The 18031-nt window shown below is 34.9% G+C and overlaps 2 protein-coding genes across 2 annotated transcripts in view; one reads left to right on the top strand and one right to left on the bottom strand.

Moving 5' to 3' along the window:
* Positions 1-1004: 1004 nt before the first annotated feature.
* LOC104909096 (monooxygenase 2) lies at positions 1005-3751 on the top strand. The gene is made up of 6 exons (XM_010698294.4): positions 1005-1230; positions 1324-1470; positions 1788-1856; positions 1985-2150; positions 2376-2604; positions 3091-3751. The coding sequence occupies exons 1-6, from the start codon at positions 1154-1156 to the stop codon at positions 3672-3674; spliced, it is 1272 nt and encodes a 423-aa protein (XP_010696596.1). The 5' UTR covers positions 1005-1153; the 3' UTR covers positions 3675-3751.
* A 4240-nt stretch (positions 3752-7991) lies between these two features.
* Positions 7992-18031, bottom strand: part of LOC104909094 (tRNA(His) guanylyltransferase 1) — a 32589-nt gene continuing 22549 nt past the window's right edge. The window contains exons 15-16 of the transcript XR_008967451.1: positions 9365-9433; positions 7992-8449 (exon numbers count right to left, since the gene is read on the bottom strand). The gene's annotated coding sequence lies outside the window, so the exon portion shown is untranslated. The remainder of the gene's footprint in view (positions 8450-9364; positions 9434-18031) is intronic.

Genomic DNA, 18031 nt, shown 5'->3' with positions numbered 1-18031 from the left:
TGTCCATTATGCCCGGGCCTAAAAATTAGTTTGATATAAATCCTTGAATAGTGTATATAAAGTACCTAGTTAATTAAATAATAATTAATATAAGCTTTTAAAATGAGAAGGACAATCTATTTTTTTTTTAAAATGAGAAGGACAATGTATATATTTTTCGTTGCTAAAAGGGAAACACCGTTGTGCACTTAGGCTCCGTTTGGTAGGACGTAAAATATTTTCAGTGTAAAATGATTTTCATGGAAAACAATTTACAATGGAAAACACAATTCCAAAATTAGTTTTCCGTTGTTTGGTTCGATGTAAAAAAAATGATGAAATGAAAGGAAAATGAAAGGGAAAGTAAGGAGGTAGTGGGAGGAGTGTACAAGAGAGAGAAGGAAAATAGTTTTCCCCTCATTTTGAAAGGAAAATGGTTTTCCATCCTTGAGAGAGTAATTTTACCCCAAGGGAAAATGATTTTACACTCTTTTGCCAACCAAACAATGTAAAACTGAAAATAGCAGAAAACAGTTTTCCGGGAAAACGTTTTACGCCTTACCAAACGGAGCCTTAATGACAAGGTTGAATGTTAATTTCAATTCTGAAATAGTTTGTACGAATTCTTTTCCCCAAAGTATTCTATCTTTGGTGGAAATGAATTTAGCTTAATAAAACGGTTTTTCGCATTTCCCCTCAAAAATAATTAAGTATGCAAATTCAGTTTTCTAGTTGAAAATACTTATCTTAAAAAAGAAAGAAGCACATTATTTTGGAAATAAATGCACGTTCATATGAAAAAAAAAAAAATCTCTTAAACATTTTAAGAATCTATCCTAAATCTATATACATAGAATAATTAAATGACTAAAAAGATAATGGAGTTGAAAGTCGGTCCATATTGGTAGGCTGGTAGCCAGGAAAAGCAGCACCTGCCAATCTGCCATACATAGAATTCTTTAAGGGATATTTCAATTATTATTGTTGTCCTTGTATGACTTTTCCAGATCAAGTCTGAGGGCACATTTTCCTAGAGGCCTAGGCTAGGCAAACAGAATTTAATGAACTATATAAGCACATACAAGAAACAATGCTATCATCATCTCAAATTCAACAAAACTTGTTATATATATATATCTGTGCTAATTTTGCAATATATATATAAGGTGGAAAGATGGAGGAGATCAGCACAGATATTGTCATTGTTGGAGCTGGAATATCTGGTCTTGCTACTGCTTTAGCACTACATAGGTATTCTATTTTCTTCTACTGATTCAACTGATTCATAATCTTTAATGATTCATAAACTAAAAAGGGGAGGATTGTGTTCTTTTTTGTTTACAGGCTGGGAATAAAAAGTTTGGTGCTAGAATCTTCAGATATACTGAGAGCAGCTGGTATAGCCTTCACAACTTGGACTAATGCATGGAGGGCTTTGGATGCTCTTGGAATCGGTGATTCACTCAGGCAACAACATGGCCAGCTTTTTGGGTAAGGATATACTTAAAACTTAAAACCAACAAACAGTGTTTCATTTACATGGGTGGAATTATCAAAATGTCCTTCCTCTCTATTATTTGGTAACAAACTGTATGTTAGTTACTCCCTCCGTTCCATAATAAGCCAACACTTCTATAAAGAAAGAAGTGTTTCACTTGTTATAGAATGGAGGAAGTATATATTTGGCCTTTAATCTCTTTCCTGCTCTTTGTGAGATACTTTATATTAGGTAAGATAACAAGTTTTCCTTGGTTAAAGAATAAGAAGTTGCTTAGCAAAAGTCAATCATTTTTCTTAAACATATGCAGGATAAATACTTCATCTTCAGTTACAGGAGCTTTAACTTCATATGTCTCATTTACAAACAAGGGAACACAGTAAGTTCATTATTTAAAAAGTAGTTATCAAATTTTAGTTCTTCTTCTCACTCTAAATTAATTAAGCTAGTGTTTAGACTGCTAGCATTGGCGTAATGGCATATTGAAGTTGAGATGTTATATTGCAGTGGAGATCATGAAGTTCGGTGTGTAAAACGAAAGGCCTTACTAGAAGCGCTTGCAAAAGAATTACCAAGTGGTACAATAAGGTATTCCTCCAAGGTGGTTTCTATTGAAGAATCAGGTTTCTCAAAGCTTGTGCATCTTGCTGATGGTTCCACCCTTAAGACCAAGGTAATGATAATAATAGTATTAAAGTTGAGCCTCTAAACCCTCTTAGATTTGTGCCTTTAATTTGCATTAGTTCAAAGTTATGTTATTCGGACTCTTCATTTCACCTCAAATAGGCTGTGCCGGATCATGAATAAGGTCGGTTTGCTTTAGTGAAAGTGGTTCCTTGATTTAATTACATGTTATGTTCTAGGAATATAACTAGCTGATGCCATGTCACACAAGCAGGTACTTGTTGGGTGTGATGGGGTGACTTCGGTGGTGGCGAAGTGGCTAGGGTTCAAGCAACCATCATTAACAGGCAGATCAGCAATAAGGGGTTGTGCATATTACAAAGAAGGCCATAATTTTGAGCCCAAATTTTACCAATTGGTGGGAAATGGTGTTAGATATGGTATTGTTCCTTGTGATGACAATGCTGTTTATTGGTTTTTTACATGGTCCCCATCAGCTCAAGGTATGCTTCTCCTTACACAAAGCATAAGTGTAATTTTCTTTCACAAGAATACTACTTATTGTGGTCTGTCTTCTCATAATAATTCCACCTATGAGTTATTGTAGAATAATCCCAACGACAAATAAAGGTGTCTTGTTACAAATAATCATAATTGATTACTAACTTGTACAATTGGCTATACTTCTTGTTTTAAATTTTTTCATATTTTCTTTCCATCCTCTCCCCTCTCGAACCTACTAGAGTTTGAACTTAATGAAGCATAGCATCATCATTGACCTTCTAAATTTATTTTCTTACGTCGTCATATTCATATTGGGCTTATCATGGAATAATCCGTAGTTGACATTATTATATAAGAAGACCAACCATATATAGTTGGAAATTGGAATTACTCTTATCCTTATGTGAAGTTTTGTTTAAAATATGGTAAAATGTGTGTTAGATTAGAATAAGAAATAACAAAGTTTAAATTTGATTAAATTACAGAAAGTAGAAAATTGATAGAAGCTGATCAAGTGAAGCTGAAGCAATTTGTACTGAGTAAACTTGGGAAAGTACCAGACGAAGTAAAGACAGTGATTGAAGACACAAAGATAGAAGAAATAGTAAGGTCACCACTAGGATATAGGCCTCCGCTGGAAATCCTAATTGGAAACATAAGCAAAGACAATGTATGTGTAGCAGGTGATGCTTGCCATCCTATGACACCAGACCTTGGGCAGGGAGGGTGCTCGGCTCTAGAAGATGGTGTCATTCTAGCAAAATGTCTCGCCGATGCCTTGCTAACGAACTCGAAAGATCAGAGGACATCAACAGATTATGAAAATAAGGATGAGTACAAATTGTATACGAGGATAAGAAATGGTTTAAATAGCTATGCAAAGAACAGGAGGTGGAGAGCATTTGGACTGATCAGTACAGGTTATATGTTGGGTTGGATACAGGAGTTTGATTGGTTTGGTATCAGGTTTCTTAGAGAGAATTTTCTTTCAGCTTATCTTTCTGGTTTGTTTCTTAAGAAGGCTGATGTTGATCCTACACAGCTTAAGCTTAAAGCCTCAAGTAGTTGAGACAGAGTAGTTTCTGCATACCTTATCATAATTTCATTTGCTTGTTATTATATTACTCCCTAGAATCATTTTCTTAACATGTTTTATTATGTTGACCATAATTAAGTAGCTGAATCACTTCTTGTCTGTAATATCTCAACATATGCTATAATGTTGCAATCTAGAAGATTACTAGCTGAATCTATTGAAGAATGAGATTATTGATATCAATGAGTTTATAGACAATGACCCAAGATATCAGTTAAGGTTGTTCATGTGTTACTTTAGATGATTCGATTGTTCTTGCAAAGATGTCACGGTTCACGAGTAAGCATTTTAAATGGAGGTGTAGATGAACAAATAACTAAAATTAAGAGAACATTTAAGAGAGCATATAGTCGGAAGGTTACAATTTGAGATATTAGGAAAACATGTTAATAAAGTATTAGGTTGATTTGTTTTTGGTTGTAAAAGTTGGTCTGTTATGAAATGATATATGTATACATATAGAAAGTCAATTATGTGACTTACCATGTTGATATGCTTGGTTTATACAGTTTAATAAACGAATTATGTTAAGCTTAAAAGGATTCGTTCCATTTATCAATGAAATTTGACATGACATGATCCGTTTGCTAGTAATGGATGCATTGGGGAAAAATAATATCAGAAAAAAATCTAATTTTTAGTATACAAATGTAGATAAGAATGTTAATTAACAATAGAAGAGATTTTACTCAATACTGTTTCGGGGAGTTCACTCATGGTACACCCGGGTGTACCATGAACATGGTACACCCAGGGGTATTTTTGTAATAAATTAGAACTTCTGGTGTTCATTTGACACCAAATTAGCTCATATGGGCATTTTGCCCATTTACTCATTTGTTCATTTTGCTCATTTGTAATAAAAGTGTTTGCTTATTTTTTCAAATGAGTAGAAATGTTTGTTCATTTTCTCAAATGAGTAGAAATGTTTGCTCATTTGTTCATTTTGCTCATTTGCTCATTCGCTCATTTTGCTCATTTGGAGAAAATAGTCTTGGGTGTACCATGAGCATGGTATACCCAGATGTACTATAAATATTCTCCTGTTTCGAGTACTTATGATTAGTGATTTCATTGCATATAATTTCTAGATCCACCACTAACTAACGCTATTCGATATGATCAATTAAAACTTATCCAAGACCACCGCTTTGATTGTGATATGTGAAAGTGAATTGGGAGGATTAACATGGGCCTACAAAAGTTGAGAAGCCGAAACTATTCAGCTAGAAAAAGCTGATAACTGAGTAGACAACACAAACTAGAAACTTTGGACATTAGGTAAAAATTGGAACCTCGCGTAACAAACTAGTATTTGTGAATGGGCTCAGTCAAATAACATAATGATCTTCTTGCCAAAACAATCGATAAACGGGCCAACAAAATTCTTTAAATAGTTGTAGCACTAGCACAAAACCCACAAATATTATGTTACAACTTTTGAGTTTCTCTTTGGTAATGTAATACTACTACTTGTAAATTGTAATCTGTAATTCGAAAAGTCACTTCTTTTTCTTTTGAGAATTATGAAAAGTTGAAAAATGGAGTACTCTCAGTACCTTCATCCTCCATTGATGTATGGTGTTGAAAATTTAGTGTGTAAAAAGATGATAGAAAAAGAAAAGTGGGTAAAACATTATTCATCTTCACATCAAATATTATTGGTGGGTGAAGGAGATTTCTCTTTCTCACTATCTTTGGCTATTGGTTTTGGTTCTGCTTATAATCTTTTTGCCACTTCTTTCGACTCATATGGTTAGCCATCTTTTCTCTATCTTTTTACTTTTATATTTTATAAAAAATATGGACAATTTGATGAAAAGGAGTTGAAATTCACTGGAATAAAGTTGTTCTTTTTTTCCATCTTCTTTGTATGGTCTATTATACTGTTGATTTTGCTCATAAAAAAAGTTCTACTTTGTTCAAAGTTTTGATCTTTTTAACTCTTGAATGCAAAAGAATAATTTTTTTATGTGTTTTTGTTTAAAAGGAAAAAGAAAACAATTTCCTTTTTTTTTTCTTTTATTTATTTTTGGAAAGGGAAATTGGCTGAATATAATTCAAATTATTGCCTATAATAGCATCCAGATTGGGGAAATATGTGCATGATTTCTGACACATAATCCCGGAATATTTTTAAGAAAAGAAGTGCTTTTGAATTTTAAAATTCAAGAAATTATTTAGTTTGTCCTTTTTTGTTAAAAATATTCGAATTTGCCACGGGGTAATACCTTGATCATGCTATATTTAAGCTTATTTTTTTGTCAATGCTCATTTGAAATTATTTGAATAAGCAAAATGTATTTCAATTGAAAGTTTCAAAAAAAAAAAAAAATTAGTCTTCAGTGTACCATGTCAAGTGTACGATGAATGAACTCCTGGAGAACTACATGTACACAAAATGCTAGTTCAAATTTTAGAGCACAATCTTCTTGATTTGAAATAAATTTCACTAATTTCAAATTTTAAAATTTTTCTTTACTCAAGTGTCTTGTTAAGTTCACTATTGTTTGTTAATCATCCATATTCTTCAAAGGAAAAGTTCATAGGTAATTTTCAAAAGCATGAATATTCAATATAAATAATCAATTTATAATGCAAGGGAAAATATAATGTTCTTTCAACTATAAATAATAACTAGTGGGATAATTGTAACTTATTTTTTTCCTTATACATCCAACATGGTTTCTTAGCTCATTTGAAGAGTTGTGTATGAACAAATAAACACAATAGAGCTCTCAAAATGAGCAAATAAGTAGAATCGGAGTGCTCTAGATGAGCTGAAAACTACCATATGTCAAATATAGAGCATAATAAAATTATATTGACATGGTAAAGCAAAAGTGTAACATATTGGTTTTTACCATTACAAATACTATATATTAACACATTGTTTAAACCGGTAACAGATACCTTGGTCAAATCCTATAAGAAAGCAAGTTTAAATTTGCGGCAGTTAGAGCTAATGGGAGCCACCCTTTTACATGAAGTGGATGCAAGATTAATGAAAGACCATCCACTCCTCAACAAAATCAAGTTCGATCGCATTGTCTATAACTTTCCCCATGCTGGTTTCTACGGGAAGGAAGACAATCCTTTTATGATCAAGTATGACCACTTTTTTTCCCTATTCTTTTTTTTATCCTAAATTGCATTATATCAACTGGTACATTCATTTAAATAACACCTTTGTTAGAAATTTAGTTGTCGTTTGATTGCATGTTACGTCATGACTTGTTGGAACTTATATGAACTTATTGGTAACATGACTCAACTCAACTAGCTGTAAATTAGACTTCTCTGAACATTTCCTATGTCAGCTTATTTATGTGAACTTTTGCATCAATGGATAAGAGAGTTATTCCATCTTTCCTAGAGAATTTAATCCTTGGGCTTGTAGCAACATTGGTATGAGAGTTATTTTTCTGTTTAGAGCTAGCGTAACCTGGCTTAAATTTGGATTAATTAGACTCTGGATGTTTATTGTTTACCCTAAAACAAGAACTCCATTAAGCAGAAATTTGATTCTTTGAGAAATTGACTTGCTTTAGATATAATTAAGAACTTAAACGTTGGTTAATTTTTATCTTACTGTTTTGTTATTGGGAACAATTTAAAGTATTGGTTTGGTGCATTTTGGTGTCCTCAGGATGCATCAGGAACTAGTCCTTGGCTTCTTCAGTAACGCCAGATGGTTGCTACGACCTAACGGTCAAATTCATATTACTCATAAAACCAAATCTCCATATTCATATTGGAATCTTGAAGAACTTGCATCGAAGAACTCCCTTCGCCTAAATGATTGTGTTGCTTTCGATATCAAGGACTACCCCTTTTATGAGAACAAAAGAGGCCATGGTTCAACAAGCGATGAGCCTTTCTACTGGAGAGATAGTTGTACATTCAAATTCAGTGTCGAGCCACTTTCCACTCATATCCAACTGAGTTACAGGGAAGCTCTGCCTCGAGTCAAGTTCATTGTTAAAGCAGAAGTTGAGATCAATTCTGGGGCAGCAGGATATGCAGGGGCCCTATGGGACGAAAACCATACAATCCGAGCTATGTTTTGTGGGCCATTGCCTTGTTACATCATGGATACCAATGTTGCAGAATTGCTTGCTATCAAAGTTGCATTACTCATGTTTGAGAGATCAGAGTTGTGCTGTAGAAATGTGGAGCTCGTTGTTGAAAGCGAATCAAACCATGCAGTTTCATGGATCAAATCACACTTTGGAAACCCCAGAGAGGTGCTGGTGGACCTTCAGGAGATTAATATGGTTTTGAACCGTGTCCGGAATCATGTTCAATTTTGCTGTGGTTACAAAGAATATGGAGATGAATCCTACCGTTTCGTCCATGAGTTGGCAAACAAGGCAATGCTCACAAACAAGATGTATGAAGCTTGGTTCCCAAATTCCAAATAACATTTAGATTTTAGTGGTTACATCAAAAAGCACTCTTTGATCACTACTATTATTAATTACAGAATCCATGATTCCATGATTCCATGTTATTTAGATGAGAAAGTTTATCTAACTCCAAAATATTAATGCAATCTTTGGGAGGTTAATTCAAATTACAAAATTTTTTGAGGCATTACTCATTCTTCCTCGCCCATTTTGCCATTGCATCCTTTCAAATTGAAGTCCCTTGCAAGTAGGGGGAGGGGGGATTTGGGATCCCTCTTACAAGAGGTGAGACTCGATTCCAAAGGATTGGAAGTCATATCAACCCTACTAAAGTATCACCTGTTGTTCAAATATATTTAGGTATTAGATGTATATATTGATGAAATTAAGGAATTGATTACATATATATGTACGTCTAATGTAAAGATGTCTTCCTCTCAAAAGTCAAAAGTAGTGCTTAAACATCATAATAACTAATTATCTTCTCAAAATCTAGACATTGCATCATCAATATGAACAACAAATGTAATAAGAAATCCATAACTTGTAATCCAAGCATCATGACATGGATGGATACTTCGTTTGTTTTTGTAGTTGACCAGTTTCCTTTGGGTTCACATGCTGAGACACTATTTTGAACATTTTTTAATTATAAATAAGCAAAAATTATAAAAAAAAAAGTTGATATTTGAGAAATATACATCGAGACAAATCATAAGAGATAATCAAAGTCATAGATGTTAATAGTGTCAAAAGTGAAAACAAGTCATCTAAAAAAAAGAAGGAAGTATATAATAAGGTGTGATAATGACATGGATGTAAATGTAATTACTTCATCTATTTCTTTATACTCGCTACACTTTGACTTTTATGCTTGTCGATCTACTACTTTCACTATTAATCTTTAATTATGTATTAGAGTAAAGTATAAAAATTTGATTTTTTTGAAAATATACATTAAGACGAATCCAACATCATATTACATCATAACATTAGATTTTATTCAATAGTAGTAAATAATGCATGGTCAAACCTCATAAATGAACAGTGGAATTTTCAAAGTGTCGTGAGGAATTCAAAACAAAAGAAGTATATACTTTTTCCTGTCCCCTCCCTAATGATTGTATAAGTGCTTTCATCTCGAATTGTAATGACTTTATGTTTCATGTTTTGAACTATTTAGCTAATGCATTTATTAAAAAAAACCAAGTAGCATTTCCGTTTTCATCCAAAAAAAAGGCGTAAATATCTTACCTTACTTGCTAAATAGAAGACGATGATACCTAGGATAGAAATTCGTTTAGATTGTCGCCTTTTGTGCCTCTCCAAACACCAACATAAGAGGACATGAACAAGTTAATTAAAAAGCATAAAGAAAGATAGAATAGATATAAGGATTAGAAAATCTTAGGTATAACAGTTATATCCAAGACGCTCTCTACTTAGAATAATAAGACTAATACAACATAGAGATGAAACCGCGAGATGAAAAAAGTAGGAAAAACTTCGAAAAATCCAAAAAATACGAGGGTGGTAACTTGCACTATGTATGTGTATTATGGTATGAACGAATAAAGCTGGGAAAACTAGTAGCTAAGGCTTGAGAGATGGCTTCCAAGAGCTCTCCAGGAAACACCATGCTCTCTTTCTTGCATTGAACCAACTTTCTTCTAAAAAGAAAAAAAGAAGCCAAATTAAATTCTTCAATTCAAAAGTGGTTCAACGCAAGGAAGAAAGCAAAGAGTCTTAGAGCTTAGACGCTATCTATCAAGACTTTATCTACTAGTCTTCTTCCACTGAAGACTCTCATTTATTCCTACTTCCTATTATTATGGTAATGAATTAAGCAATGTATGTGAAAGGTAGCATGCATATATAGCCTAACGTGCAAGTACCAACTTGACAATTTAAATATTAGCACATTTCTTTCTAACCAGTAGTTAAACAGCTGAGGTATTGATTTAATCAAACTAATCTGCTGACATCATCTCTTCGTTGTTTGCACGAAGAAGTCAATTGAAGAGGAACATAAAATTTAAAACGTTCAAGTGAAATTAAATACTACTATGATGGAAGGAATCTCTAACTACATTCTTAATTCTTTACTATAAATCATTGATTTTTTTTTGAAAGAATAATAGTCTATTAAAGATTATAGCTAATTGATCTTTAAAGATATAAATTATTAATATGTTGACAAAAAAACTCGGATAATCCTTTCAAATATATTCAAAGGCGTGTGTGACAATGTCTATACACCACGTGTCACCTCTATTACTCCACTAGAATTGTCCAATGTATACATAAGTCATGTCGATTAATAGGACCTCTTGCTATTAAAACATGACACAATTACCATCTCAACCAACTTTTAATCATGCTTTAAGTGTCCACAATAAGAATTTAATTTACCATCTAGGAAACACTAGTAGAATAAATGCTGATTGTTGCAGTCATTAAGTGGCCTATTGCGACGGTTTTGGCCGCACAGCAATTAAGGGGGCAGCAATAGGTAATTAATATACCCGGAGGCCATCGCTTTGCATTATGAAAAAAGAAAACCTCACAACACTACAGAAGTGGAAGTAAGAATGTGTAAATCAATAAACATTAAAAAATCTAAAAATCTATTTAACCTGAAAACTCTCATGAAGATCATGTTTCTCATTTTCGAAACTCGAGAGGACAAAATTTCTTTGAAAGACAAGAGAGTTTCCTGCCTCAATGATCTTCAGTCACAAAATGATATGTTCCCAACTAAAGATCTCTTAGCTAACTCTATAGTTTATGCCCTATTATATACATCTTTTGTCGATAATAAAATAAACCACAACAGATTTAATTTCTATGCAACAATAGTTATATAATCCTAAATTTTGGATTTCACGAAAAATGAACAAATAGGGTGTTCAGAGGCTTTTTCGAGGCAACGCAAATGTGCCAAGCACCAGCGCAATAATGTTACAAGTCAGATCGGCTTTCCTAGATTGTTTCAGAAGAAAAAATGATCAGGCCTGGAGAAGTCCAAAAATGTCACAAAAACAGCCAAATTTGAAGGTTATAATACACGCTTTTGTACTTTCCCATGGCCCGATATCCGGACAGCACGACGTGTCTTCTAGGGACATGAGATGTCACTAGAAAGGAGTCATGTAGCTTGGATCGAATATGTGGATGCCTTTACGTTCATCTCGATGCAATTTTGGATTTCACGAGAAATGAACAAATGGGGTGTTCAGAGGCCTTTCGAGGCAGTACAAATTATCCCAAGTACCCGCGCAACGTTACAAGTCACATCGGCTTTCCTAGAAACGTTTCGGGAGAAAATATGACCAGGCACGAAAAAGTCAAAAAATGTTCCACAAACAGGCAAAATTGAAGGTTATTATTCACGCTTTCGGACTTTTCCGGGGACCGAGCTCCGAACACCACGAGATGGCTCCTAGGCACATGGGAGATCATTGGAAAGAAGCCATGTGGCTTGGGTCGAATATGTGAATGTCTTTACGTTTATTTCGAGGCAGTTTTAGGTTTCACGAGTAAAGAAAAAATGGGGTGTTTAGAGAATTTTCGAGGCAATGCAAATGGTATCAAGCACCCGCGCAACATTACAAGTCACGTCGACACTCTTAGGAATGTTTCGAGAGAAAACATAACCAGGTACGGAAAAGTCAAAAAATGTCGCAAAAAAGCCAAAATTGAAGGTTATAATACACGCTTTCGGACTTTCCCGGGGTCCGAGCTCCAAAAACCACGGGATGGCTCCTAGGGCCATGGGAGGTCATTGGAAATGAGTCATGTGGCTTGGAACGAATATGTGAATGCCTTTACGTTCATTTCGAGGCAATTCTGGGTTTCACGAGAAATGAACAAATGGGGTGTTTAGAGGCTTTTCGAAACATTGCAAATTGTGCCAAGCACCCGCGCAACATTACAAGTCATGTCATCATAGTTAATGAGTGGCTACCTTAAATGAAGCACTAATTAAGCAGGCTGTAGTAGACTTATTATATAATTAACTAATCTAACTAACCCATAAGCATGATCTACTTTGTGTTTAGCAGTTAGCTCGATGCTCGAACGAGTTAATTAATATGGTATTGAACATAATGTTCTGGGTACTGCTTGCACGACGTTGCTTAATTGAAGATGATGATGGAGAGTTGGAGACGGCAAATTGTGATACTTTCTCAAAATGGCAAAGTCCAATTACGAGCTTCATCGGATACTTGTATGAAAGGGTTAGAAGAATCAACTTGGTTGGCATCATCTCTGTCAGATCTGCGTTGTCATTAAAATACTTCATTATCTTAATCTTTGTTGAGGGCAGATATTATATATTATGTTGCTTATTATGATAATTGATATGTACTGTGTTTCAAAAGTCATGTGTATGTTTATATTAATGCTTTGTGCAGATATGCAAAGATGTAATCTCAATTATTTGTAATGCGCAATGATGATCTTGGACGGAACATTTTGTGCTCTCCATGACCACCATTAACATAATTTAATTTGTTAAGAAAAAAAAAAAAACCAAGTCCAGAAAGTGTAACTTGGAAATGGTAAGTGACTGTTTATCAAAATAAGGGCTTTAAAAGTAATTTGGGCTTTGGACTTTGGGCTTTACTATTTCTCATAAGGATCCATATTATCATAGGATGACATGCTTTATGACTTATTCATGAGCTGCCAAATCAAAAACAATTTGTTTCCGAGGGCTACCGAGCCATAGTTGCATCCACAACCAAAAGTGGTAATCAAAGTTTCATTCGATTCTACGAGTTATATTCAAGTGATGACTCATTATTTTATTTAGTTGACTATTTCAAGTCTAACAAAGTCGAGTTATAATTAAATCTTTTTTTTTTTTTATTCTGATCAAATTGTCCTATCTCAAAACTATATCCTGGTCCAATTATAATTACCACTTCAACCCCCAAACCTTAATTAGATTTAAACACGCGTTGCAAAGCACGAGATATTGTGTGGTTGTATCACCTACCATCAGGCTACAACCTCACTCCTATTGCTAATTTGCTAGATTTATCATAAGTTATATTCAGATATGCTCCTTTTCTTTGATGGAGATATTACGACATACTGTTATGAATCAATATTTGTCACTAACTTTCGAAACGGATAATCTCGTATACACTTGTCGAAGCTAAGATTCAAAGTTATTGGTAACATCATATAGGTTAATTTGGATAATGTATAAAAGTCTTTTGTTAGTACTTAGTAGAACAAAGTAAAAAGAATGTAAAATTTACAGAGAACCCAAAACAAAATAAATATATTTGCACCACAAAATTGTCACTTCGATTCATATAACTTGTAAATTCTAACTCTAAAATAAATAGTCCAATTTATGCTCGCATAGCAATTAGCATAAACAAACAACCATATAACTCTCTTTTTCTAACACTCTGATTAAAAAAACATACAACTTTAACCTCTCTAGTTTGTCCTCAGTACTCACACACACATACTCAGATACTCTAAACTCTAAAGCCATTTCCGTGCTAACCAATTAGGCCGAAAGTGGGTGAAGAAACGTACAATTTAGTGGAAATGGTGGGGAGATCCAGTGTGGATGCAATGATTGATGGAGAAAAGAGCAAACACATATACAGAGTGAGCAAGTGCCAAAACGATCCCAGCCTTAACTCTTCCTCTCTTTGGGATCAAACGATGTTGATTACCGCAACGATTGCTAGTCATCTTCATCGTGGAAATTATTTTTACTTGTTTTAATTGCGTGATGACCTCTCACTGATGTTTCAATCTCTTTTATACTACTCCAGTCTCCAATAATGGAAGAAAGTTCTTTCTTTTCTGGATATATAAATAAGGGTTTTCGACGATTTCATCAGTAGCAAATAGCAATGTGATTATTTTAGTACTTGGTATTAAATTACAAGGAACAATACTTACGCCGATATTGACCAAATGAACCTCAATTTTGACTTTGACTTTGACTTCGTAAGCCGCGTTTTCTTCTAATTCTGGGGCCTACTTGTACTAATTCATAAACTCTCTTTTCTAAATTTAAAGAATACTATACTGCATATATAGCTTCAATCCACACAATTTTGTCGTCTTCTTTATCAATATTAAGTTATTTAGCGCATTCTTATCAAAAAAAAAGTTTTTGCATGATATATTAGGATAATATGACATTTTATGAGGATATATTTTATTAAATTTTTTTTGTAGGGATATACCAACTTAAATTTATATTTTGTTAAAAGGTATCAAAAAATACTAATTTTGGCGAGAAAGTCAAAATAAAAATAGGACACGCTCATCAATTTAGTCCCAAGAAAAGTCAAAATAATAATTTAATATTGAGTTATGTCATTCAATCAATCCGTTATTGAGTAAATAATAAACCAATAGAGATAGACAATAAAATTAATAATGCATCAATTTGAATCATTTTCCATGTACTCGTATTATTTTTAGTGAGCTAAGTATCTACCTAGTAAGTGAACATACCATTGCTTGACGAAGTATTGTATTTACCACAATGACTAATGGGTAGTACCGTAGTAGTAGGCAGTATTTTTATGAATTAACCTCCTCGAAAGTCGAAAGTCGAAAGGTGAAACTGTGAAGCCGCCGCAGATGTGAAGCAAAAAAGTTGACAGTAATGAGTAATGGAATCATTCATACAAGATCTGGCAGAAAGGGATACTGTGTCATATATGTCCGATCTTATTAATGCTTACAAGTTACAGGAGGGTTACTGTAACTACTCATACTATACTGTACGGGCCTATCTATGGTCATCACTCATCCGTGCACATTGCCGATTTTCATAAATGCTCCATACTTCATGTTCATTGAATATAATCAAGCAAATTAAACTTATTTTAGCAAATAATGGCTCTTGTTTTTTATATGTGCATATTATCTTATCCAATATCCATTGACGTACAGGTACAGCTGCCACAGTACTACTACTAATAAGAATTGAGGTTTCCTAATAATGAGTCGTATCTTTTTAAAACTGCCTAACGTTTTTTTTTTTTATGTATATGCTGAGCCATGAAAACAATACAAAGTTTTAAAATTTTAATTGTGTACGTGTTAATAAAGTCAGAAAAATAATCAGTAGTTGGTACCTAAGGTTTTATCATTTTGGGAAAGTTATTATTTTCATTTTTAGAAACCTAATTTTCCTAATTTTAGAAACTTTTCAACTAGTTGCAACGTTGATATTTTTAGCAATAATTAATGATCTATTCTTTCTTTCTCTCTCTTAGCACGTACATGAAAGTTCTTTTGTATCACTCTCTATCTCTTTCTTCTTCTTAATCCTTGTGCATATTTCAACATTGTGAGGAAAATTAGAGGAAGTAATGTGTTTCTCTTATAGCTCAACAAACCAAAAGCTGCTTAAAATTATTCAAAACTTTTTAAATCTCTGATATATTATCCATCCAATGTGTTGGATTAATAAGCCGTCAAAGTCTTATTTGTTATAAATTACTTTTCTTTATTGGTGAGAAGAAATGTCTTATTGGAACGGAACTTTACAAAGCTAAGGTTAATCTGATCAACTATAGTCTATACATGCAAGACTTTGTGGGAGTCAAGTAGGTGGGATGGTAAGAGAATCCCACCTCTAAAATGCCTTTAGTAGAGTTTGGTCCTACAACTTTAAAACTGTAGATATAAATTTTTCCACTAGATCAAGTACTAAACAATATTTGTCATAAATTATTTAGAAATGAGATTTGAGTATTTATTAAGCAGTAGACAAGAAGCTCATGGCCAGCTTCTAATTTTAGCTCAATTATGGTTTCATCACAAGTCACACTCACACCGTACCCCATCTTCTAAATCTAAATTTGGATAGATTACTTCATGTCCAGCTCTGAAGTCAATGATTTATGACAATCCATATGCAGCATGCAAGTCATCATGCAACAAGCGCAATTATCCTATAACATAATTTGGTTCTGCATACAAAGAATCTAATAACAAGGAAATTTAGTTTGATTTACTTGGAATGGAGTTTTTTCTCCGGACTGTTTTGGGCTATGCATAAGTTGAGTGTTTTCCAAGTTTCTAACTGTGAGATGTTTTTGTTAGAGATAAAGTAGGATACTAAAGATATGATAAATATCATATCTTTCGTATCCTATTTTATCTCTAACAGTTTTACTTGATTTTTTCATCCATTGTTTATATGAGATGTTTTACTGAAACCCGGCCCACAGGCCACAGGATTGTGAGAGAAATTGGAGGGTACAAACTCACCTGCACATGATTCTTAAAATATCTTACAACATGATATGCTTAATGGTAAGATGTGTATGAATAAAAACCAAGATGTAAACTTCAATAATTAATTAAATAATTAATCACTTGAGTACTTTAGTAAAGGAATATGCCAAAACAAAGGGCACAAGAAAGAAAACGTAGAAATGAAGCAGCGCACTGGCACTGCGCATAATCTCCTAAAGCAACAACTTTAAAGATAATAATATATAGGAAAAATTGATTTTATCAGTTCCAACTATGGGCGCCCTGATAAAAACAGTCCCAATTTCAATTTATTATTGTTCAGCCCCAACTTTTGGAGGTATTTTACAATAACGGTCCCAGCAGGTTTCTAACCTGCTGTAGCAGGTAAACTTGCCAAAAAAAAACCCCACCCCCTAACAACCCCAGCCCCCAGCCCACCACCCCACCCAGCCCACCACCCCACCACTAACCTGACCCTACCAGCCCCACCAGCCCCCTCCCCGAAACCACTAACACCAGCCACCAGCTCCCTCCCCGCAGCCACCCCCCCACCCCCGCAGTCCCCTCCCCTGTAACTGTCGCACCCACCGCCCGCATCCCCCTCCCCTTCCCCTGCAACTGCCGCAGCACCCCCTCCCCTTCTTCTGCAACCGTCGCACAACCCCCCCTCCCCTCCCCTTCCCCCGCAAACGCCGCTGCAACGGCGACGAGGCGAACATTGAGAGGAGGCGACGACTCGACGGGGCTGAGTGAGAGGAGATGAAGACCGACGACTCGACGGGGGCTGGGTGCGCGAAGGGCCGGGGAGGGGAGGGGGGTTGCGCGACTGGCGGGGAAGGGGAGGGGGGCGGCGTGACTGGCGGGGAAGGGCAGGGGGCGGTGCGACTGGCGGGGAGGGGGAGGGGGAGGGGGGCTGGGTGTTGGGGTTGGGCCGCTGGGGTTGTTGGGGGTGGTGGGTTAGGGGAGAGAGGGGGGTTGGAGCAGGGGAGGGGAGGTGGCAAGGGAGGGGGAAGGGGAGGTGGCAAGGGTGGGGTTAGAGCAGGGGAGAGAGGTGACCTCTTAAACAGGTTACTGGTCAACCTGGACCGTTATTGTAAAATACCCCAAAAGTTGGGACTGAACAATAATAAATTGAAGTTGGGACTGTTTTTATCAGGGCGCCCATAGTTGGGACTGATAAAATCAATTTTTCCATATATGCTAGATTATGTGGTCGATTCTTGATCTCCTCTCCACTTTTCGACAAATTTCTTTATTAATTCTGACAAACTTTAGCTCAATGCTCATGATAATAATATGCTATTGCTAGAGTATAATAAACACTATTTTTTAAGTTTGACTTCTTAATCTAATGCTATCGCTTGTTCACCAAAAAAAAAAAGAGTATAGTATAAAATTAGCATTAAGAATGAAGAAGACGTGTTTTAATCACAGACTAACAATAGAGTAAACCAAGAAAGCTGGTGTCGTCGTAACTCGTAACTCGTAACTCGTAACTCGTAACTCGTATGAATGGATTTCATGAAACCTAAACACTTAACACTGCAACACATACTCCACTTTTATATTATATTTAAGCCCTTTGAATCGAAGTCTCTATATCCTACAATTGGGTCATTGGTTGTACTGTACATCGCTAACATTTAAGGCTATATTTTATTC

The sequence above is a fragment of the Beta vulgaris genome, chromosome 8 (genome assembly GCF_026745355.1).
Source record: "Beta vulgaris subsp. vulgaris cultivar EL10 chromosome 8, EL10.2, whole genome shotgun sequence".
NCBI lineage: Eukaryota > Viridiplantae > Streptophyta > Magnoliopsida > Caryophyllales > Amaranthaceae > Beta > Beta vulgaris.
This window is presented reverse-complemented; position numbering and strand designations above follow the sequence as displayed.